Source organism: Bombus pascuorum, chromosome 6 (genome assembly GCF_905332965.1).
Source record: "Bombus pascuorum chromosome 6, iyBomPasc1.1, whole genome shotgun sequence".
Taxonomy (NCBI): Eukaryota; Metazoa; Arthropoda; class Insecta; order Hymenoptera; family Apidae; genus Bombus; species Bombus pascuorum.
Window position 1 is genome coordinate 16,747,564 of NC_083493.1, and position 24,084 is coordinate 16,771,647.

General features: G+C 36.2%; 3 protein-coding genes across 12 annotated transcripts in view; 2 read left to right on the forward strand and 1 right to left on the reverse strand.

The window, feature by feature from the left end:
- On the reverse strand, positions 1–4,069 carry LOC132908267 (polynucleotide 5'-hydroxyl-kinase NOL9). Of its 2 annotated transcripts, XM_060962129.1 has the most exons (7): positions 3,911–4,069; positions 3,579–3,790; positions 1,841–3,447; positions 1,570–1,760; positions 1,011–1,061; positions 738–931; positions 1–651 (listed from the first exon to the last, which is right to left on the reverse strand). In XM_060962129.1, the coding sequence occupies exons 1-7, from the start codon at positions 3,973–3,975 to the stop codon at positions 437–439; spliced, it is 2,535 nt and encodes an 844-aa protein (XP_060818112.1). In that variant the 5' UTR covers positions 3,976–4,069; the 3' UTR covers positions 1–436. The 2 variants fall into 2 exon arrangements, with proteins under 2 accessions (XP_060818112.1, XP_060818113.1); XM_060962130.1 differs by lacking the exon at positions 1,011–1,061.
- Positions 4,070–4,280: 211 nt separating this feature from the next.
- On the forward strand, positions 4,281–10,063 carry LOC132908266 (histone lysine demethylase PHF8-like). 4 transcript variants are annotated; one of them, XM_060962125.1, is made up of 13 exons: positions 4,281–4,492; positions 4,854–4,939; positions 5,033–5,311; positions 5,399–5,540; positions 5,642–6,091; positions 6,174–6,375; positions 6,460–7,229; positions 7,293–7,340; positions 7,585–7,793; positions 7,883–8,085; positions 8,318–8,365; positions 8,666–8,849; positions 8,955–10,063. In XM_060962125.1, exons 1-13 carry the CDS (start codon positions 4,395–4,397, stop codon positions 9,032–9,034), a joined length of 2,799 nt encoding a protein of 932 aa, XP_060818108.1. In that variant the 5' UTR covers positions 4,281–4,394; the 3' UTR covers positions 9,035–10,063. The 4 variants fall into 4 exon arrangements, with proteins under 4 accessions (XP_060818108.1, XP_060818109.1, XP_060818110.1 ...); XM_060962126.1 differs by having other exon boundaries at positions 4,282–4,492; positions 7,609–7,793; XM_060962127.1 differs by having other exon boundaries at positions 4,282–4,492; positions 7,618–7,793.
- Positions 10,064–10,228: 165 nt separating this feature from the next.
- Positions 10,229–24,084, forward strand: part of LOC132908271 (trehalase) — a 41,797-nt gene continuing 27,941 nt past the window's right edge. For 4 of the 6 annotated variants that reach the window (XR_009658340.1, XR_009658341.1, XR_009658342.1 and 1 more), the window contains exons 1-2: positions 10,229–10,625; positions 23,498–23,630. Coding sequence is in view for 2 of the 6 variants with exons in the window: in XM_060962137.1 (XP_060818120.1) it covers positions 23,500–23,630 (131 nt within the window). In the remaining 4 variants the exon portion in view is untranslated. Of the gene's footprint in view, positions 10,626–23,497; positions 23,631–24,084 lie in introns of those variants that run through there. The other 2 variants (XM_060962144.1, XM_060962143.1) reach the window with 2 other exon arrangements.

The following is a 24,084-nucleotide window of genomic DNA, read 5'->3' on the forward strand; positions in this document are numbered from 1 at the left end:
TTTTTCCCATTTATTTTGAATTTTATTACATCAAGATACAACATTTACCTCGCAGTATTTTCAACCGTTTCTGTCTTTTCCGTTAAAATTGCATCTTTATCTTTCTCTTTCCCTTTCTCTTTCCCTTCCTCTTTCTCTTTCTCTTTCCCTTTCCCTTTCTCTTTCTCTCTGAAATGTCTACTTTAAACACATTTTAAATACATCAAACATTTATATACTTTTCTTTTTATTTGGAACAACGAGAATGGAACAACGAGAATGGAACACCGAGAATAGAACAACGAGAAAGATAAGGAAACAAGAGAAGAACAATATTACGTATGCGTATTTTTAAGAGATGTAACCACATAGATGATATATACGCAACACTTTCTTGATAGACACCAAAATATGTTATAGACACTTATCGTTATTGTATTAAGAGTTGTTTAGCACTTCACATGGCAACATGACCCCTGCGATGTTGCCGTGACAGTGGTAAAACATTATTTGCACCGAGGTAAGGTAGGATGTTGCGCTGATTGCCGTATAGTAGCGAATTCGGCATCGGCATACATCCCACCACGCAATTCACCTGCCGCATTAAAGCAGCCGGTAATGGTGTACATATATACACCTCTCGTCGGCGCAAATCAAATCCTCTGATGATACCTACACACAAAGCAATGTCACGCATTAACTTCAAATTATCAAATATATACGAAAAGAGAAAAATATGTGTACGTTGATATACTTACCAAACCCATAACATGTGCATATACTGGATGTGTTTAACATATATGGGCCAAGCGTATATATACCTTGCTTCCATCGATTGTTATCTGCTTTGACTTCGCATAATGCTACTACATTGCCATTCATTACACTTAACGCATGCGACGCAGGTACTGACAGTCGTGGAAGTGAAACGTGCAACCCATCGATAGATGTTCTATAAATAAAAAAATTTTCTATATATTATTCTATACTAAGACATATTCTATATATATGTTCGAAAAGATGATACTAACACGTATGGAATAGATTGGACTACGTTTGGTAACGGTGAGTTTCGGCGTTCCCTAAAGAAATATCAGAATTCACACCATTAATATACGATCAAACAATTATGAATATATTAAAATGACTATCAAATAATATTGATATTGTAGCGGCACATGAGTCAGTCATAGGGCCATTTGAATCGAGAGTGACTCGTATTGTTATTTTACCTCGAGGTATTGACACTGTTACGATGTACGAGATTTAGAAGTAAACAAACTCCGGACAAAACAATATCGCCGCTACGTGCAACCATCAACCGGAGTTCAACCTTTCCGGTACTCTCCGACCAGTATAAATAAACGAACATGCTCTCTAGGACATTCATTACCTAGTATCGTTATATCAAATAGCATTGAGCGAGCGATTAATTACAATTAAGATGTATTATGCTAACTCTGTATTAGAACTGTACTTAGAACGATTTTAAATATATATGACTATCAACAAGTATTCACTTGTGTCGTCATTTAAAGCAACACGTTTAATATCGACCACAATATTGTATATTAAATTCATATATCTTACGAGGTATTCCAAGGGTTTTGTAAAATTTCACTCAAGTAGGAGATCATTACAAGTTCTCGTTTTTGATATGGCTCCATGTTCCAATTGTCGTATGCCGGACCACCTTTACGTTCTGCTTTTGACTGCATCACGAATAATTCGTGCTCGCATGGTGGAATACCATTCGTACTATGATCCGACCACGGTAATTCCTACAGACATTGCGTTTCTCAAGACGTATCTGTTTGCAAAACTATTCAAATGTATAGAATGGTAAAATAGTTACAATTACCTCTGCATTTATTGCTTCTTTATTCAAGGGTATGATATAGTTATTCTTTGACTTCTCAGACATAATTTGTACAACAAAAGAAGGTCGCATCAATTTGATCGTAAACAAAATGATATCCAAACCTAAACCTTGTGCAAAACCCATAGTGTTTACGACGATAGGTAGGCGTGTCAAAATCGGGCAACATAACAATTTTTTAACCAAATATTTGATACCGTCGACGTATCGTGAAACGCATTGTGACACATCCACATCTCCGATATATAATTGAAGAATCGGAGGCTTTAAATGCGTGAAGTTTGGTCCCAATAAGGGCTCTTCGATTAAAGTGTACGATATACATCCAGCTGGTGTGCATTCCGCTTGTCCTATGTCAAAATCTACAAGAACCACTATTTTGGAAACAGGTAGTAGAGTATTTATCAAGTATCGCAGTGTAGTTGATTTCCCGACGTTTTTTCCACCGGCTATTACGGTGCATGACCATTTGTTCTCATAGCAACGTATCAACATTTTGTCACTAATTTCTTGTATAATATGTTGGTTAATAATTATTTCCTTGCACGTGTAACTATCAACATGAAGATCCGACTGTAATATTCTTTCAGCTTTCCTGAGCTCACTCAAAGTATGATAAGATAGATCGTCTACTCTTGGAAATAGCCTAAATGGATAAAATACACTTAAAAATCTAGTCAGATCGTTTTCCAAATTTGACAACAAAACAACTGCCATGCCGGGTTTAATTCCTCTGATGTCTTTCTTTAGTCTGTCCTCGACTTTTTTTTCAGCGGGTTCTGCGGACAAAGTTATCCATACATTTGATATCATATTGTTTGAAAATTTGTCACTCGTTTCGATCATAACGTTACTATGTCCTCTTGGTGAATAAATTCCGACTGGACTATTCCATGTGGTAGTGACGTATCCATAAGATTCTATAGCCCCATATAATACATTTACCTCTAACTTTCCAGTAAAGGAAAATCGTGCGTTTTTCGGCATAATTGCGACTACTTTCTCCCTAAGAGGATAAAATCGTATCGTGCGCTCCTCAATAGTACCAACAGTATTAACAGTATTGCTGACAACAACAACATTATTACTTGAAGTTGCTGTTTTCAGTGTATTAGATTTTGCGCTATTATGGCCGCTACTTCCAGGATAGCATATGTCAGGAGGTCTCCTAGCTTTTGCTGATTGAATGGGAGTAGTATTGGAATTGCTATTTTGTAACTGCATTTTATTCTTACATGGTTTGCAATTACTAGTGGATGGTGATACGATTTTAGTATCCTTTGCTCCATTGTATAAATTATCATTTGGATTTAATGTTTCACCAACAATGACAGAGGCCACGTTCCCCATACTTTGCATATGTAATGGGTTATTATGAACATCATGGCCTTCCATTTTGCTTTCTTCTTTTTGCTTAAGTGCATCAGGTATGCTTGGTGAGGATAAATTTTTTGGCACAGCTTCTACTACTATTGGTGAACCCATGGGATTTTGCTGTGAAATGTCGCGATGCTGATTGTAAGTTTGGTTGTTTCCTGTTAACCGTACTCCTGACGAGTCGTTCCTCTGGAAGGAAGGGCCCACAGAATCTGAAATGGAAGTGACCTATTTCCATAATGGTGTCTTTTTACTTTAATAAAGTTACAATATACCATATTTTATCTTCAACTTGTAAATAGCGTACGATATCTATCCTGATTTGTAAATAAAAATGCCTTACGTTGCGTCCTTCTCATATTGGTGTACATTTTCCTTTTACGTCTCAAATTACACTCTACGAGTATCTGGTTTCTGTCTGACGGTCTGTCAGGCAGCAGACTGTTCAGAGCGCCTTCATTCCCTTTGGCCACAGAGTTCATATGTAAACATTTAAGAGAAGATTTTCTTTTTCCTTGGTCGAGCTTGTTTTGTACTTTATAATGTGGTAATTGCCTAAATTTAAAATTGAAGCTTTTGAATCAAAATTATACGTGTTTTAATAATTTTACCAATAGATAAATCATATCAGATAAAATTATTAAGAAGCATTCTAATTGTTCGACATTTACTCACCCTTTGGTTTGCTTTATACCAATTTTCAAAATTTTCGTTTTTAGCTTTTTTACTTGTGACGGCATCGTTTTTATGTTTTATAAAATTTGGTTATAAAATGAAGAAAATTCAAATCAAAGAAATAAGCGTTTTTGATAATTAACCTAAAAATATAATGATATTATGAGTGGTTCTAACAAAAATGTTTTATATAGTTATTCGAACAAAAGCTATACGACGCATGCGTGCTGTAACTATGCGTATACAATTATATATATATATATATACATATTCATAAGAAAATCGTGACGAGTAAACCCGGTTTTCGATTAGGGTACCTTTTTCATTAAATCTCCATTCAAAAAATAGAAATGCTCCTTTAGTATACATTCAAAGAAGGATAACAGGGCGGCTCTTTAGCGACGCATCACGGCTACTATAGTTACCATCCAATGTTAACGATACAGAGTCGCGAAAGTGTATTTGCCGTTAATATTCACGGAAAATGGAGTTACCAGTTACATATTGTTTATGTGGCCGTTCTTACGATTTCGAACAATTTATGATACAATGTGACGTTTGTAAAGAATGGTATCATGGAGGGTAAGTGTTTGAAATATTGACAATTGGAGACAACGGTGTCTCCAAACACTATGATTAAATTATGCTTTCCGAGACCGAATATAAACACGTTTCGTCATCTATTCTGCGTAACCCATTAAATAAATTAACTACTCTCTCATGATTTCCCTTTCATAATATTTTTCCTGAAAATAATGGTTATAGCTTTTGCAGCAAAAGAATTAGGTTTTGTTGATACTTGCATAACCTATCCTAATGACGCGAAAATTTTTGATGCAAAAGTAAATTATACGGCCAGATTATAGATTTTATGAATATCTTCTACATGTAACAAGATGTATCCATAATATTTAAAATAATTTTTATATTTTTCTCTCTATAGGTGTGTTTCTGTAAAAGAATATATGTCCATAGATCTTGACAAATACCATTGTCCGCGTTGTGAAGCAATGTGCGGGCCATCGCTTAGTGAGCACATAGAAATTATTTTTCTCTTACCGTACTATTTATATAAAAAGGATCTACAGCTCTTTTATTATTCAAATGTTAATTGTATTTCAGTGAAAACAAAATTGAATTGGCATAGACATGATTATACCGAGCCCGATGCTGATACAAAACCAGTTCAAACTGGCACCCCAGTATTTATAAGGGAATTAAAATCCAGACATTTCCCAAAAGCTGATGAAGTTGTTAAACATGTTAGAGGACAGCAATTGACTCTTCAATATTTACAAGCTAATGGCTTTGAAAGTCCTATTATAATTGACGGAAAGGATGGACTTGATATGACCGTTCCACCACCAAACTTCAGCGTTTATGATGTAGAAAGTTACATAGGTATTAATTCTTTGTATATATGAATATTTATGTTACTCTTATGTATTAAAAGTGTGTGCTAGATAGAACTGATTTTTTTTTTTTCAGGTGGAGATCGAGACATGGATGTAATCGACGTTACAAGACAAAGTAATATCAGAATGAAATTAAGAGACTTTGTTGAATATTACAATTCCCCTTGCAGAACAAGGGTTCTTAATGTGATTAGTCTTGAATTTACAAACACTGGGTATACCAATATTAATTGCCTTGCCACATATTGGCTTTAAATGTTTCTAGGAAATATATGTATATATATATAATATATAAATTGACAAATAAACGTTGCAGTCTTTCACCAATGGTCGAGGCACCATACATCGCGCGTAAACTCGACTGGGTTAATTCTGTTTGGCCGCGTGATTGGCTCGAGGATAGTGACATAAAACGCCCCGAAGTGCAAAAGTATTGCCTAATGGGGGTCAAAGACAGTTTCACAGATTTCCACATTGATTTTGGTGGTACATCTGTGTGGTATCACGTGCTGCGCGGAGAGAAAGTGTTTTATCTGATCAGGCCTACCCCTGCTAATTTACAACTGTATCAACATTGGATGTGCAGCTCAACGCAGAGTGAAACCTTCTTTGGAGATCAAGCCGATGCGTGTTACAAATGCGTTATAAAACAAGGCCAAACTATGATGATTCCAACAGGTTGGATACACGCTGTATTAACACCAGTTGATTCTTTGGTCTTTGGTGGGAATTTTGTACATAGCCTTAACATTCCAATGCAACTACAGTGAGTAGACTAAACGCGACTGACAGTCATCATTGATTTAAAGGTCATTTCGAATGTTTCACTTAATCTCCAAACTTTTTAGAATATACGAATTAGAAAAAAAAATGAAAACTCCTGCCAAATTTCAATATCCTGGTTTTGAGACAATCAATTGGTTCGCAGCAAAGAAATTACTGAAAGAATTGAAAGAATTAAATAACGAAGGAAAGAAATGTCCAACGTATCTTTTACAGGGTGTTAAAGCATTACTCGGTATTCTAAAACAGTGGAACACAGATAAGGACGTGAGTTCATTTTTTTTCCTTGGTAAAATTATTCGATCAGAGATTATGTATCTCATTAATATTTCTGAATTGCTTCTATTTTAGTATAATATGACCAGTAGAGGTCAAATACCAGAAACAATAAATAGTCAAAAATTGTTAAAAGATTTCAGTAAGGAAATTCGACATGCTGAACGATACTTAATATCTTTAAATCCCCCGAAACCAGAGCGAGAGAGTAAACGCAAGAAAAAGAAACCATTGAATAAAGATTTTGTAGATTATGATGTTGCCGATAGAATGCCTGATAATCCGTTCAAAGCAACGTTAAAAGAGACGAGTAAAGCGAATTCTACGATCGCGGAGTCACCGTCATCCGGTAGACCACCGTTAAAACTCACATTACCGAAACCCATCATGTATCCCTATGCCAAAACTCAAAGTCCACCGTTGGAAGAGAAAAATGTTTCTTCTGTTAATAATAGAAGATCGTCAAAACCGGGTAAACAAAGTCCAACCGTAATTAGATTTAAGCTCGGCAATAACGAGGTGGTCAGGAGTACGCATGATGACATAAATACGTATAATAATTTACACTCTGACCATCATCTTGGGACATCGAAAGAATTAACTTGGAAACAAACTTCTATATACGATTTTCACGACGGCAGCAATGAAAGCGATTATGGTCGATTTACTATTGACGAATCGCCAAAACGAAAGAGAGCACCCAAAACTAATACGCAAAAGCGTTTAAAACGCGATTACGACGGAGACGTTGACGTTTTAAATGATGTACCAAAAAATGGAATCGAAGAATTATTAAAAGCTTCGGTTTATACATTGGGAAATGGGACTCAAAGATTGGATGTAACGTACGTATTAATTGTTCAACAAATTGAAGCATTTTCATGTATTACAACGTTTGCTGATTATAGGACATCAATGATATCACAATATAGTCAACCTATGCCACCACCTACTGGGTAAGATAATATGAAAAGTTAACATGCTTGAGGAATTTATTTGAAAACGCATGTTTAACATTACTTTATTATTTCATCTGTTCTTTCCTTTTCTTTTTCTTCTTCTTCTTCTTTCTTTCTTTTTTTTTCTTTTTTTTTTTTTATTATTAAGAGAAGAAACAGAAGTGTATGTGCGCATTTGCGCGTGTGTGTATTACTTTTCAATAGTGTAGCATTGTTATGTTTTACGTTTTTGGTGTCCTAGTATTTATAAATTGAAAACAACCAGTTCTGGTAGGGCATCTCCTTCGACTCGGGAAGCAATTGCCGGGATGCTATCCTTCAGTGAACAATGTTATTCAACTACGTCAAATAGTACATCGAAATCTACAAAAATCACGAAAGTTCAAACTAGCGAGGATGACGATCAGTCTATAGAAAATATCGATAAAGTTCATCAGGACGATGATTTTAGTACGTAACTAACTATAAAAAGATTACTTCTTCGTGCGAATGCGTTTGCATTGATAATTAACGTTATCATATATATATTTTCGATATAGTTTACCCGACTCTAGACGCTTCAGACGATGAAGATTTTATTTTTAAACCTAAAGCGAAAAGTCAAATAGACGAGGCATGGAATCCAAAAGCCAGAGTAGGACCTCTCTTGCCAAAAACGAATCGTCCAGCTCGAGAAGGCGTCAAGAAAACATCTGTCGAGAAAGGGCTCGAAGCAGCGGCAGCGAAACGTGCAAAACAATCGGTATGTACGAATTTGCTTTTATCTTTTTGTTGATGTTTTTGTTATTGTTATTCTCATTATTATACTGATTATCACGTTAATTAATAATCAAATAAATTCTTAACTCTAATAGATAATATAGGTTCCTCTTTATAACACAAATTAACTCATTTATCATTCTATGTGCGATCCTATGTTTACATTCATTTGTATTTCCATGATTATTTCTTTCTTGCATACTCATATCGCATAGGACGATTATCTGGATAACAACATGGATAAGGGCTCCAAGAAGAAATTGGTAGGCATATTACGGTTTCACTCTTCGTTTCATAACATGTGTTGCATGTATCTTGAATACGATGTCATAATATCAGCAAAAGTAATATGTTATATATTTGATGTATATACATACATATAACTCTATGGTACACAGATATTACTATTGATCTTATTGAATATTTGATTGCAAATTATACTTCTTTTATAATATACTTATGATATACTTTTATAAATTATACTTCTGATTATATTACTTTCTATCTCGTTGAACGGCATTTAAGATGAAACTAATTTATCTTTAATTCGTATAACATAATAGAGCACAACTAAGCGGACGTATAATAAAAAGAAGCAAAAGAATTCATCTGTAACTTCGGCAACTGGTACATCGACTACATCTTCGGAAAATACCGCAAAAACAAGCATCGGATTCGGCTCGATATTAACGAGTCCTAACAGGCTCAAGGATGTTAAAGCGAAATTAGCCGCCCCGGTTCCAGTTGGTAAGATACTTCCTTATTTCAGAACATTTTTTTCTTCTGGTATTTTATCAAAATCATTTTTCTGTCTTATCAACGCTCAAAATACCATTGTTACTTAATTTTCAGAACGAAAACCAAAGAAAGGAATGAAAACAGCGAAGCAACGCTTAGGAAAAATTTTGAAACTTCATAAAATGATGCACTAGGTTAACAAATAGCGAAAAATCATGAACGTAACGGACTATACATCACATTACACTCTCGATTTGTGTACAAAAACTACATATGTAATAGATGTACATTACTATGTAAATATGTTGAAATCGTTGAGGTAGTATATCTATCTTAAGAATCTAGTTTTTAAAATTACCATCGTTTTTTAACGAAATATTTATATTTATTATCGCAGTATTTAATTTTAAGATATATATACATATATATGTATATATTGTATGTTTTGATACTTGACTACTTCAGTAAGAGATTATTTATGTTGTAGCGATCACTTGCTGAAGCTTTTCCTAAATGTACAATTTTATTTTAAACCATTATTCGTTTATAACTAACGAAAGAACAACATTGTCCATCTAATTGTAAAGAGGCTGTAGTATATTATATCTTTCTCAATTCGCTATATAATAGTAGCAACAAATTTTGTATGGCATAATAGCTGCACGACAACGAAAAACAGTGGGATAATCGATACTGTGTTCTATATACATTTACTTGGAACTTTTGGTCTCGATCATATGCTTTTCGTTACATTTACGTCTTGTACTTACTTCTATCTTCGGTTTATATCAAGTTATATCAAGTTACTTTGATATATTATAATATTTAATAATTTATTCAATCACCTATGCTCTATACATTTGAACAAACGTTAAACGTATTGTAGAGCATGAGTCATTTTCATTTTTATAAACTAATGTAATCCGTTTTCTATATCTATTAATATCTTGTAATTGAGCATACTCATATGTCAAAGGAATACAAACATTGCACACATATACACATATAAATTGCTGCTGTCCGTCTTCATTTATTATCAGTTTCATTATCAATGACACAATTTCTCACTTGTAACCACTGATTTATATGTATAATTATTAATTGAAAGATGACACTAATTAAAAAGTGATGCAATCTTTCATTTATAATCACTGATTTGTATGTATTATTATTAATTGAAAGGTGACACCGATAATATAATTTTCACAGTAATGTATACAATATATTTCTTTTATAATTACTATACATACTATACATTCGTTGCGACGTTTATAAATACGAGATGCGATGTATGGATTTCATACTTCCCGCTGAATGTAGAGTGCAAAGGAGTGTGAGCGCATGCGTGTAATTATCTGTACTCAGCAGTATTCAGTAGTACCTTGATTGATGCTGACCGTTTTGTAAAATTTCTCGTTGATTTGATGTGTCTTCGCGAAAAAATCTATCGACCGTTCGTTCTTCGTGTCCGTCGCTAATTATATCTGCGAGTGTGTATTTCAACGATTTAATCGTATTCAATATCTGTTTTCTAATCAGTGTCAATTGCTTTTCTTCGAAAAATTTTCGTCTAAAATTTATGGTGTTTTCAACACGTAGTGTATGTATATACGTATAGAATTTACGTATAGCGTACAAATTGTGAAACGATCGTGAGCCAGTGAATCAATAGTAAAAGGGAAATTCATTGTAATATGCGATAATACCGACTGGGACGTGAAATTGTTTCCTTTCGACCGCGTGGAATATTCAAGACCGCTATCGCGTGTATTTGACGTTCACAAGGTAAGTGAAATGCATGCCTTCCAAATGAAACATTGTCAGATTAAAACATACATCTTGCCTTATCCATACACCAGAAATCTAATTAAACGCTTCTATTTTAATGTTCGATACACTTGGTTAATCAAAACGTGCAATCCAATCTTTTAATCGTTTATCGTGAACTAGACGAATACGAATTAAGAAGAGTTTTATCGAAGATTTTCCATTTTACACCTTCCATTTTATCTCGGTAACGTCTTATTTAAGTATCGTTAATGAAATCGTTTATTTCCTAAATAGCAGTTATCATTAACAAACATATGGGGAGAGTTTCGCCTCTGCAGTAATACTTCTGTATATATCGGTATTACTTTGAACTTAAAATAGATTCATCACGAGGATTCATTTCTTTTGGCATGTTCAAATGGCATGAAATTTAACTCTGAAACTGTATTACGCAAAATTATTATTAGACGATAATTTGAAGACATAAACAAATAACGTTTCGTAGAGAACAAATATCAAGTAAGTTGGTTAGTACTCGTACTACCTATTTACATAGTTTCGTAAATTTAGCACAGTGATTTTTCAACCATTGCAAAAAGAGTTGTCAAATCGCTTTGACGATCGCTTATATCGCCGAATTATAAGAAAAAGTGTATTCTCTTACAAAAATTTTATATAATCATAAATTAGCAAAAATAACACTATAATTTAATAGTCGATATATCGTACATTATACATAATCATAGGCAAGATAACAGAGTAGACTTCATACGCAACGCATCTTTATGTCATATGGCCTAAGGACTTTACACTCTGTTTATGACCTATTCAAAGCAGAGAAAGATTACGATACTATGTACGATATGAAAAGATATCGATTAATCGAGATTGAACAAGTGTAGTCCTTCCTTAATTAAACAAATTTTGGTTTTACTTAAACGTGAAATCGGAAAATGTCTCAAATTTTATGCTTATTACTTCTATATACAGGGTGTCCAATTTGAAACGAAGCACGTAATTATTTTCTAAACCTAAACTATCTGTTACAGAAAAATATGTTTCAAGTAAAACTTACCTTGTTCCCTGGGGAACATCTTGTAATGACTATCAGATTTGTCCAGGTGGAGGCATGTTCGAAATCTCAAGGTGATCTTTGTTTGTTTTTAAATGGAACTATATGTTTTCATTTAGCCAAGCTTGTAGTCTACTACAAGACGAATTTCATTAACCTAAATGTGTTGGTGTTTCAAGGTCATTTCCTGCTGTTCAAAACCTTCTTTCGTTGAACGTATCAAGATCTCGTTCTTCGCAATATTTTATCGATACGGTTGTAAACATATCTCCAAGTCACACTAATAATATGCATTATCGTTACTTCTGTTTACAAACAGAGCTTTCCTACCACTTTCGTTTTTAATTTTTTTTTTACATAATCTGATGGTAATCGATGAATAAAACGAAATATTTACAACGGTTTTCAGTGTCGCGATTCATTGGTTCAAAAGTTACGCGTTATTAAAGTATGAGGAAGTTATTTACAAGTACTACTACCTCGTCGATTTCGATGATTTTTGAATACGCGTAGAAACCGACGTTGTACAACTTTTTCCTATACATATGACTCTCGTTCGACCTTAGTTTCCCAGATATTCTGTTCTGGCAAAGAACAACAAACTATCGGTAGTACTACAATGAATTCTGTCTATAATTGTACATTCATGACAGCGTGTGCGTTAGTATTTGTTGTCGTTATTTCGTGCGGTTATAATATTATAGTGTATATAGTATATTATATATAGTAGGCGGGTACAGCTAGAATCGATTACAATGCTACCGAGTTTTTTGCGAATATCGCGGAATCTGAGGTTAAGTGACGATTATACGTATAGGAAAAAGTAGAAAAAGTATCGTAGCATCGACAACATATGTAAAAATCATGGAAATCGATGAGGTGGATGAGATATCGATGTTTAAATAAATTAATAAAATCGACCGCGATTGCTATCAGATTATTCGAAAACAATCGTAAAACAAGTGGTGCTCTAAGACGAAGTTTAACCAGACGTTTTGAAATCAATATTAAGACATCGAGTACTGCGGCATAGTCACGTTATAGACGAGTGTCATTCTCCGTTGAGGTCACGTGTACCACGGATTTACTCGCGTGATTACGTTCATTGGAAATGTTTATAAAATATGAGTTGACGTTTATAAAACTATAAAAATAATTAATAGGAAGAAGAAAGGATAATATATATGATACGCGCTATAAAAACAATGCACACGTTTATTTGAGTAAGATATAATTAAAGAGATATAAAATCAGTGGCAACTCGTGGATTTTACACTCGGCGTACTGTGCGCTACACATACACGTGTAATCCTAAACAGTACGAAATTATTAAATCGGCTCGACAATTTTTTTTAATCGCCAACGTGTCAATAATTTTAATGTTGCCTATGGGACAGTTTTTCTTCCCTTCGATCGACGTACTCGCGTATTAAATTAAGATTGCAATTACATCAACGGAAGAACTTTGAAATATTCGCAACAACCACAGAAACGAGTAGAACGCGCAACACTAACCGCAGCACGGAACAGGACGTTTTGAACGAAGTTTGATAAAGCGTGTAACAGAGAGCGAGGGAACTTCCTACCACTACCGCTGTCACTGCCTGCAGCGGTAAGATCTTATTTGTATATGTAACTTTTCGGCCAATACGCGAGTTTATCTTTTTGATTGTATCGAGCATGGCAGTGGGAGTAGGGGTAACCTTTCCTCGCTCAAGGGACCCCTTCGGTAACCCTGACGAGGAAAGATATTAACAGCTGTAGCGATACAATGGTCAGCGATAGACTTTTGTTTAGTCTAAAAGCGATTTTCATTGCGTTATGTCCGCATTTAATGAGCGGAAGGCACGTAGCAACTGTAGCCGGCCGCGGTCATTAACGCACGTTTCGTTTATGCGAGGAATCAACTTGCTGTGACAGTGAGCTATAAAGACATAACAGCACAAAACAAAAATTATACTATCAACAATTTCCGAAATATTTTAATGTGCTGCGGCGCGACAACGTGTATCGAGCAGCTGCCCTTGCATAAAACGATGTTTAGCGTTAAAATACAGTATTCGGACAGTCGTCACAAAATGTTACTATTCCGACAGTACATCCTCTTGCTTGTTTGCCAGCAAATTTTTCAACATTGTTTATGTAACATTTAGTTGACGCTTTGCTTTCTTCTTACTGCATTTCACGACGTTCCAGATATATCGCTGGGAAAATCTTCGTCTTTTAATTCCATGTGGATCGTTCAGGGTAATTTATATAAACTTTTTATTTATATCTTGAAATCAGACGAATAGTGAATCTAATTTTTATTCGCTTTTGAGGTGGAGGACGTGTTGGGTGTCATTGAGGTACTGCGGTGTTTATCTTCAACAATGTTTATTTCGATGTGGAGTATGCATCGCTTGAGATCGACGTCCGTCACGTTACGATCCACCTCAAATTGGTTACCCCGACGTGATCTGAACGAAAGAGGTGAACGTGTTCGGGCCTCGTAAACATTCTACCGTAAATCAAGGCTGTTCGTAATGGCAAATGGGAAAGGAGGAAGGGCGCGCAACGAACGCCACAGCTCAGACACAATAAGTCAACTATTCCGCGTACCTCCACTACGGCCTCAAAGAATAATGATGTGGTTTACCATGTTGGAAGCACAGTTCGAGGCGGCACGCACCACGAGTGACAAATCGAAATTTACCGCCCACGTCGCGAACCTCGGCGATCGATATTTAGATCAAGTCGAGGACATAGTGCTAGATCCGTCGGCGACGGGGCGATACTAGAAGCTGAAAAGTGAACTCATCGAAAGACTGGTCGATTCGGACGGCACGAGTTTTTTTTTTTTTTATATTTTATTTTGGTTATTTTACAATTTGTCCTTATGGACATTTGGTAAAGTGTTATATCTTGTTGGTGAAAAAAAAAAAAATATAAATAAAAAATAAATATAGCATGTGGGCGGCTACCCCCAGCGGGGTGCCAGCTTCGTTTTTTCTAAGTTATATCTTTTATGAGGTCTATTGGGTGTTTCCTTTTTAGTCTTCTTGCGATATTTGTTGTGTTGCACGTTTCAGCTGCCAGCTGGTTCGGGTGTGTTTCTATTCTTGCTCTGTATCTTGTTGCGAATCTGGTAATCTCACGGCACGAGAGTGCAGCTGTTGCTCGAGGGTCAAGAAATGGGAGACAGGACACCGACCCAATTCTATAAGAATCTGAAGAATCTGGCTTCCCATCAGGCGACGATGCTCGGAAGAACAGCAACACTGCGAACACCTGCGTACATTGTTCGAACGGTTAAACGATTACGGTGTGGTAATTAACCCTGCCAAATGTAAATTCGACGCGAGCGAAACCATAAGCCGTCGTTGTTCACCGCGTTCACGGACGGCTGTTTGCGTTTCCCTGGTGCCAGCTACAGGGAAAACGGCACTTATTCGCGCGATCACCGAAGATTCTGTGGTAGTAGCACATGCCGCACTGCTGTAGATCTGCGATATCGCGAGTGTCACGTCGGAGCACAAAAGATCGCGAAATTAACGGATCGCCGGTGATCTCCTCGCGTCGCGGTTCGAACGAAAGGATTCTTTCACGAATAGGGTGAAGAAAATAGAACTTCGTATGCGTAGAACAATGAGATTTATTGCAGAAATCTGACAGAGTGACGGTTACAACAGCGTGGTTCGGAATGTTAGGACAGACTGACTCGAGATGCTACAACGGACTGTCTTAGCGCTAGTTTAGGAAGGTCCTTCTGCCGAGGGTCTAGTCCCTTTGGAGGGGCCTTTTCAGTTATTGTTTCAACAGACGTGGCATGCAGGGTGTTCGGTCTATCTGGTTACTGAGCGGATGGTTTCCTTGAGTGTGTGACACGAGCGTGACCCTGGTCAACGACGACTGTCGAGGAGCAGCGCGTTAATCTGCGCTTCCAATCGACTTACCCGGTCGTGTACCGTGTCTGGGATGCGGTTCGATTGCTCGCTGGCCGCTGCTATTTGTCCGGGTGCCGGGCGTATTTCGTGGATCCTGTCTGCCACCGTGGTCAGGGCTTGCGCACTTGTTTCCCTTACGAGGGCCAGGATCTGTTGCGTATTCGCCGAAGGAGGTTCTTCCAAAGCGTCAAAACGAGATCGTCTGAGATCGATGGGACAAATAACTTCTTCAGATCCCTGTAGAACTGGGACGGTGTCCTGTCTCCTACTCCTTGACCTTGACCTCCACGTTCACGACGTGGGCGGTAAATTTCGATTTGTCACTCGTGATGGTCGATGAGGCGTCGCCTCGAACTGCGCTTCCAACATGGCAAACCTATCCTTTGAGGCCGCAGTGGAGGTACGCGCAATAAGTCGACTTATCGCGTCTGCGTTGTCCGTTGTCATTGCCCATTATAAACACTCCCGATTTATGGTAGAATGTTTATGCGGCCCAAACACGTTCACCTCTTTCGTTCAGAACACGTCGGGGTCACCAATTTGAGGTAGAGTACACATGTTGGGTGTTATTGAAGCACTCCGGTGTTTCACTTCGACAGTATTAATTTCAGTGTCGAGTGCGCGTCGTTTTTAGATTGTAACGTGACGCACGTCGAGCTCGAGCGATGGCGATACAGTTCTTTTTTTTTTTTTTTTTTTTTTTTTTTTCGTGGTGTAAATCCGCACAGACACCCGCCGCCTCTAGGGGGAAGAGCGGCGTGGTAGTGTCGGACTCTGACCGACTAAAACCTCCACCCTATGACCGTCCCTATTGCGACCGAGGGGTGCCCGGGAACCGCTGTGGCGATACAGTTCTGACGATTACCGAACTAAACTGCTACTGTCTCCATACCGCCTCGATACAGGCTCGATGCAGACTCGATACAACTAACCGTGGCCATCTGTCTGACTGACCTACCGTGCGACTACCATCGCGAGCTTTTTTATAGGGTACCGAGAAGAGAAAATTTTCTTCCGAGGTGGGGATGGAAAAACCCGTAGGCGATAAAACAATAAATTTTCTCTTCGAAGGCTCACAGGTTTTTTAGTAAGTCCCAGTATTTGTTTTCTTACGACGTCCTGTTTTCGGACGTCGCTTCACGAGCCATGCGACCAACACATGTGCTTCAATCCTGGAATTTTCTATACGGCCATGGGTTGCTACATTTTTATGCTTATGACCTGTCCAATTGAATTACGTTAAGACTCTCGCTGAACAATGAGAAATGACAAATAAAATGAAAGAAAAAGGATGGTCGATTTGAGCAATTCAGCAGCGCCATCGTGCGACCCAAAGACGTACCATCACGTCGCATGACCTACCGATGGCTCACAGTATGATAATCCTGTTAAACATGACAATTATGTACCAATTAATGATATTATGAAACATTTCGCGATAATGTTTCTTCTTATATGTAATTACCCAAATGACCCGAGCGAGAAGTTCAGCGTGGGCCATCCGTGGATCAAATCAAAGGTATCAAATCAATTACGATGGTTCGTTACGTACTTAATGAAATTACTCGAAATATAATTCCGAACGAAATGAGCCATCGTAAACTGAATTGATACCGATAGAAGAAACACGCACTGCCAGACACAATAATATCGATTCTTAATACCGATTCCACGAGATTGTAACAGGAACTAAGAATGTTCTGGAAAATTTCTGTTTGTAAAGAGAAATAACGATACAACTGTATCGACGATGTGCTACGAAGAACGAGATTATCGTGGATTCCTCGAGAAAAGAACATTTGAATTCGCCTCGAAATGGGCTATAAACCTAGCTAAATGAAAACATATACAATTTATAAAAACATATTGAAGTTTCGAACTCCTTGACAGATCTATCGGTCATCGTAAGATGTCCTCCTCCACACAAAGTACGTATTACTTGAGATATATTTTTCTGTAATAAATAGTTTAGCAGACAGTTGCGTGATACCATTGAAATATTCTATGACACCAAATGAGACAAAAATGAAACAAAGCAGAATTGCACACACAAACGAAAATAAAGTTTGGAAACTCGAGTCTACGCGAATTTGGCTAATTTCCAATTAGAGAGAAGTAGACAATTTGTAAGTAGATACATATTCTACGAGCGAATATAAGCCCGTAGTGTAAAATAAAATTCTTCTGTTTAAGGTCATATTTTCCAAAGAATAGAGTTCGAACACGTTCAGCCACGACTGTCAGAGACTTAGGACGGAGAAGAAGGATGTTGAAAAATGGCCACTTTTAGACCTCCTTGCGAACGATAAATTCTTACAGGACACTTAAGAGCATCTTTCGACGAACGAAGCATGTTATTACCATTTATACGAAATGCGATGGGAAAGTTAAAAAAAAGAAAAAAAATGAAAAAGTGGCAAACTTACTCGTGCGTTACACTTAATCTTCATTTTCTTCATATTCTTGTTCACTTGTAGGATAATTTTTCGTCCATATCGACATCGTAATATCTCAGAAATTCTGCTGTAATACCACTAGATGGTTGCTACGTGAGAACAATAATGATACGCTCGCTCACTTTGTATCCGCATATATATGTTTTGTATGTCAGGAACGAATTGCACTCGGTCTAAAAACAGAATTAATGTAAACACTTTGAAGTAATTATGAAGTGCGAAAAATCAGTCAGAGTCACTCTCAGATACTAGCTTGAAGACGTAAACAGATAAGACCTTTCCCCATTGCATCTGTCAGTTTCGATGTTCGAAACGGGGACTTTGAATTCCAGATTGCAATTAGCGTTCGATTCCATTCACTATCAAAAATATCAAATTGAAATAGAATCGAATAATTGCATTGGAATAAGGCGGTCGAATAATTAAAAATACTTTGTTTACCTATTAATCGACAAAGGTAAAACCGGATTAGGGTTAGATTGGGTATTGATAGGTTAGGTGTGCACGGGCACGCGGGTGCAGAGTCGATGAACGTAACAACAATCCTGTGATGCTTCGGACTGGCGCGATTCCAAGCTTCGATTGATTTACCAACAGAGTTGCGAAAAGATCGTTTCCTAGATGGTTCAGTATGTGGAAAAGGTGGAGATTAAGTGTAACGCATGGATTAGTTTCTCGAAAGATGCTCTTAAATGTTGTGCTAGAATTTTTCGTTCCCAAGGAAGTCCAAAAATGGCCATTTTTTAAATATCTTCCTTTGTTGTTTTTCATTTTCCACGCGTATACTCGACAAGTTTTTAAATTTGATTTTCTAAAAGCTGCAGCCTCCAACGCAACTTCGTTGCTCTTCATTTTCATCTTATTTTGATTTATTATTCATCTTATTGTCACATGCAAGAAAATGTAAATGTAAATGTAGAATCTCTCTGACCTCGTTTATTATTTTAATATACCATTTTTGTATAACAACTAGGTAATATGTAAGTCATTTATTTAAGTTTTTCAGTAATACAGGTTTATGTAAATTTTTGCATTCATTTTACTCCTTGGTTCTTAATGGGTTAAATTTTCGTTTTGCTTGACACAAAATCAGGATAGCAAATCGACTCTCTACATGAACGATAATTGCCACATTTGTACAAACATCGTCGTTGACACGTACAACTGTTTTTCTATTACAATTTATTAATGCTTACATTTTTATTGTAAAGTTACGTTTTCGACAACTTGCTATAATAATAAATGTTGTGATTTATGCAAACTGATAATCAAAGGCGATACTTGCTGTGTTCCTGTAGAATATACGGATATAGATCTATTATATGGAATTTAAATTGTTTATTTAAAAATCTTATCAATACTATATTAAAATGAAATACTTAACAGATAAGTTGAACAAGCCATTTTGAAATTGATAGCGAAGCTATCGTGATTGAAACCGATTAACAGAGAGACTTATTGTATATTTGTTAGCCTCGCTATCGATTCTAAAGAAACTTGTACAACTTCTCTGTCAAATGTGCTCAGGATAACAATAGCTTCTTTTACAAAAGCTACTGCAAAATATTTGACATTTGCTAATGCTACTTTTTGTTAATTCGTTAGAGATATTTATCGTGTTATGATATTCTACGATAACTCTAATAAAGATCAAGGTTGTCCCAAATCTTTCCGCTTTAATTTTAGAAGTAAATTACAGTCTGTTAATAAAATCAAGTGTCTACAGTCTACGTAGTCTTATATAAGCGGCAATGAATGAGTATATTAATATTTTCATCGTTTGTTTAAAATATTAGTACGTAACTACAAAGCAGCCAAAGCTCAGACTGATTAGTGTTAAAGAATGGAAAGAAAATTCAGATTGTCCGGTAATAACGAATGGAAAAAGTTACTGGTGCGAGCAAAGTCAAAAGTGGAGGACGTCTACAAGGAAGGAAATTTTATAAATTAATTTGCAACATCTGTAATGGTATACGTTTGAGAATATTGTGGTAAACTTCTCATCCTACACCCTTGGACAAAAAGATAGCACATGTGTGCTATCATTAATTTCTCATAGATAGAGTCCGAATTTCCCAAGTTTGACGAATGGCATATAAACAGTACCTTGTAGTAATAAGGTATATGAGCTTGAAACTGTATCTTCGCTATTCCTCTTGTATTTATCAACAATGATTGTGAAATCCGGTCGGCGAAATGATAGCACACCAAGCATTTTGTTTCCATTCCTTAGTATTTCTGTGTATTCTGAGTGGTGTAGACGTAGTGAAAAGTAGAAGAATTTCATTAGAAACCTTACAAATTTCGATTCAAACAATGGGACGTGGAAAACAGCTAAATAGTGAAGAGATTCAAACAGTTTTGAAATTAAAGAAAGAAAACTTTACTATTTCTAAAATTGCAAAAGTTCTCAGTAGAAGTCGGAAAGTCATTTATAATTTACTGAAAGATGTAAATAATTATGGAACAAAAAAAAGCAGTGGGAGACCTTCCGCGATTAGTACTCGTGAAAAACGTGCAATTTTACGTGCCGCGTCAAATTCGCTTCTCACGTCACGTGAAATTGCAGAAAAAGTTGGCGTAAAAACTAATCCTCGGAATGTCAGACGTGTACTACAACAATCCGCGCACATAAAGCGGATGAAATTAAAACGAAGACCAGCTCTAAAGCAGATTCACAAGGAGCATCGATTATATTTTGCAAAAGAACATATACGGTGGAACAAGAAGTGGAGGAAAGTTATATTTACAGATAAAAAAAGATTTAATTTAGATGGCCCAGATGGATTCAATTTTTACTATCATGATGTAAGAAAAAAAAAATTGTCACAAATACGGCGTCAAATGGGTGGAGGTAGCATTATGCTTTGGGCAGGTATTGGGTATAACGGAAAGACTGATTTAATATCAATTCGCAGCAAGATGAATGCTATAACCTATCGTAATTTGATACAAAATCAAATTGCAAAGTACGCAACACATATTGCGAGACAAGATTTTATTTTTCAGCAAGATAATGCTGCAGTTCACACCGCTAAGGTTGTGAAAGAATATTTTTCAACAGAAAATATTGCAGTTTTGGACTGGCCTGCATGCTCCCCCGATTTAAACATAATCGAAAACTGTTGGAGTAAATTAAGCAATGCCGTTTATAGAGAAAATAGGCAATTTGAAAGTATTAATCAGTTAAAAAAGTGCCTTGAAGAGGAATGGAGAAATATATCGCTGGATTATATTAGAAAACTATATCGTTCTTTGCCGAAACGAATGCTGGAGGTGGTGGAGAATAAGGGAGGATCCACACATTATTAAATTTTAAAAGGTTTTTTATTTTTGTACAATTTAGTAGATAATAAACACTACAACTTTTGAAAGTGTGCTATCATTTCGCCGACCGGATTTCACAATCATTGTTGATAAATACAAGAGGAATAGCGAAGATACAGTTTCAAGCTCATATACCTTATTACTACAAGGTACTGTTTATATGCCATTCGTCAAACTTGGGAAATTCGGACTCTATCTATGAGAAATTAATGATAGCACACATGTGCTATCTTTTTGTCCAAGGGTGTATGTGCCATAATATATATATATTATTAGTATATTTATTTTATTCATGACTTTCGGCTTTCGGTCATTCGCGATTACATCTTCGTTTACATATACATCTACGTTTTATTTAAGAATCTTACAACCTACGTGATACGTATATCGAGTATATCGAGTTATAAGTATGACTATTCGACAATTATTTATTAATTGTATCATTTTACTTGTTTATACAATGTTATGTTAAAGGTATTATAACCTCCCTATCTCTCATTGGAACTCGCGAACAGCTCACAAGTAGAACTTAAATACGTAAGTCTGTCGTGTATGCAATAGAACTCAATTTACCTGATCCGATCAGGAACCTATCGTACAATAATTTATCAACTAATAATTTCGATAATAATAGATTGACTATAGATTTATATAGATAATAGATAGATTATACAGATAATAGATAGACTATAGATTGAATATAGATTTCTTTCTTACACATTAGCTGATGGAATAATCACGTAACTTGTCGTTTGTAAAGTTTATCAAAAATTTTTGCTTCAGTACTTATTATATCTTATTATCTGAAAATGTATTGCTAGTAACAACAATGCGTTCTCAGCATCATACAAACGCCACATAACATGTATTTCTTATCGGTAATGGATAAAAAATCATTGCGTTATATCGTTTACGGTAATAGCTATATGATTGTGATTAAACAAACTTGAACTTAAATGAACTGAGACGACCTACAGACAATACATATGTTGTTTCTTATAGATTCGGGCAAATCATGTTGCAACATGGATAATAATTGCGCGAGCGAGAATTTGTACGAATAACTAATGATAAAATTAGGAAATGATAAGAAATAATTGGATAATTGTTTTAGAGTATCGATTACAAATTCTAAGTATGTATTGTCGCGAGCAACAGAGGAGAAAAGAATTATTGGTTAGGAGATGGACACGAGTCCTTTATTTATCGATTTCTGCTTTCGAATATGCGGATTCGGAAACAATCTCACGGTGGTTGGCAACGGTCACGGTAACTCGGTGGAAAAATCTATTGCGAGAGTGGGAGCGGTTGTTTTAGGTTAGGTTTAAGTGAAAGTTCAGTTTGTCGGGAAGGGGATACTTTATGGAGGAGAGGCCCTTGAGCTTGAGTTTCACGATCTGGTCGCTGACTTTTCCTGTTTTAAACGACAAACTGAAAGTTTTGGCGAATACAATAGTTAAACTTTGCGAACGCCGGAAAACGGAAAGAGTATCATCTAACGGTACATAAAAATCGTCAGGTATGGGACCACGTAAAGTTTGACAACTGCAACATTATATACATATATGATGTGTAATACGTTATTTAACCCATTAAGAACTGAACAGTGAAATAATGTGAATATCAAACTTGAATTTAAAACTCGCGCTATAATTTTGAATTTTAATGGCAGCATATCTAATCATAAAATTGCAAATCAACATAAAATTGTACGAAAAATGAAAAAGTTGTGTAATAAAATTTCCAAAGAAATTTTTCCACACAGTAAAAATCGATATCTCGAATAAATATCGAATAGTGGAACATTTTAATACAAGGTTACGTTGGAGTTTGTCCAATTAATTCGAGTGGAACCACAAATTGCTTGATAATTGTTCAGCGTATGAAATACTTTGATTTAATATGCCACTGCATAATTTAATCTATAGAAACAAAAAAAGAAATGATATATTATTTCTCATTTCGTAATACGATCTTCCGATTCAGAGCTGCTATCTTTTCGTATTACCGCGCTTGCGTACGTGTACGCATATTTTATATGTGTAGCGCAAAGTTGATTGGAAAGTTGAGATAAAGAAGCTGAGGGTCGTTCGTTTGATTGTCTAGTGATGCTGGTTGTTTGGCAAGGAGCTCGCCGTTGCCTGAGTTGCAGCGGGCAGCGCACCCATCAAGGCTACCAACTGCGTCGTCATCGTGGATCAATCGGTGATAAACTCGATCGATATCAACTCGGTACCCGGTAAGTCGTCTGTGAAGACAAATCGTAATCGATAGGTGTGCAAATTCGTTAGTCGCGCATTTTATCGAACCAACCTAATCTCCCGTTCGATTCGTGCGATCGTACCTTCTCTCTTCTCTCTTCTCGCTACATGGATAAAACGGTTAAACATTTAACGACCGAGATAATCTTCCGTGTCTGGGTTCTCACGAGTTTTATATAATTCGAATATTCAAAGATTTGTTTGCGTTTCAGTAATTTTTTTTTCTCCCTATTTATCGTTCCCCCGGAGCCGATACATTCTCTATACATTTCGTCCAATCAGACTCCTCAACGCAAATTAATTACCCAAAGACTGATGGATAGTGGACTTACGAGAATAACTTTATCTCGTAGTCCAAGGTTCAATGCACGTAAGTGCCTTATTACGGCATTCAAATTAATTGAACGCCAGAGCTAGTAAATCACATTTCAG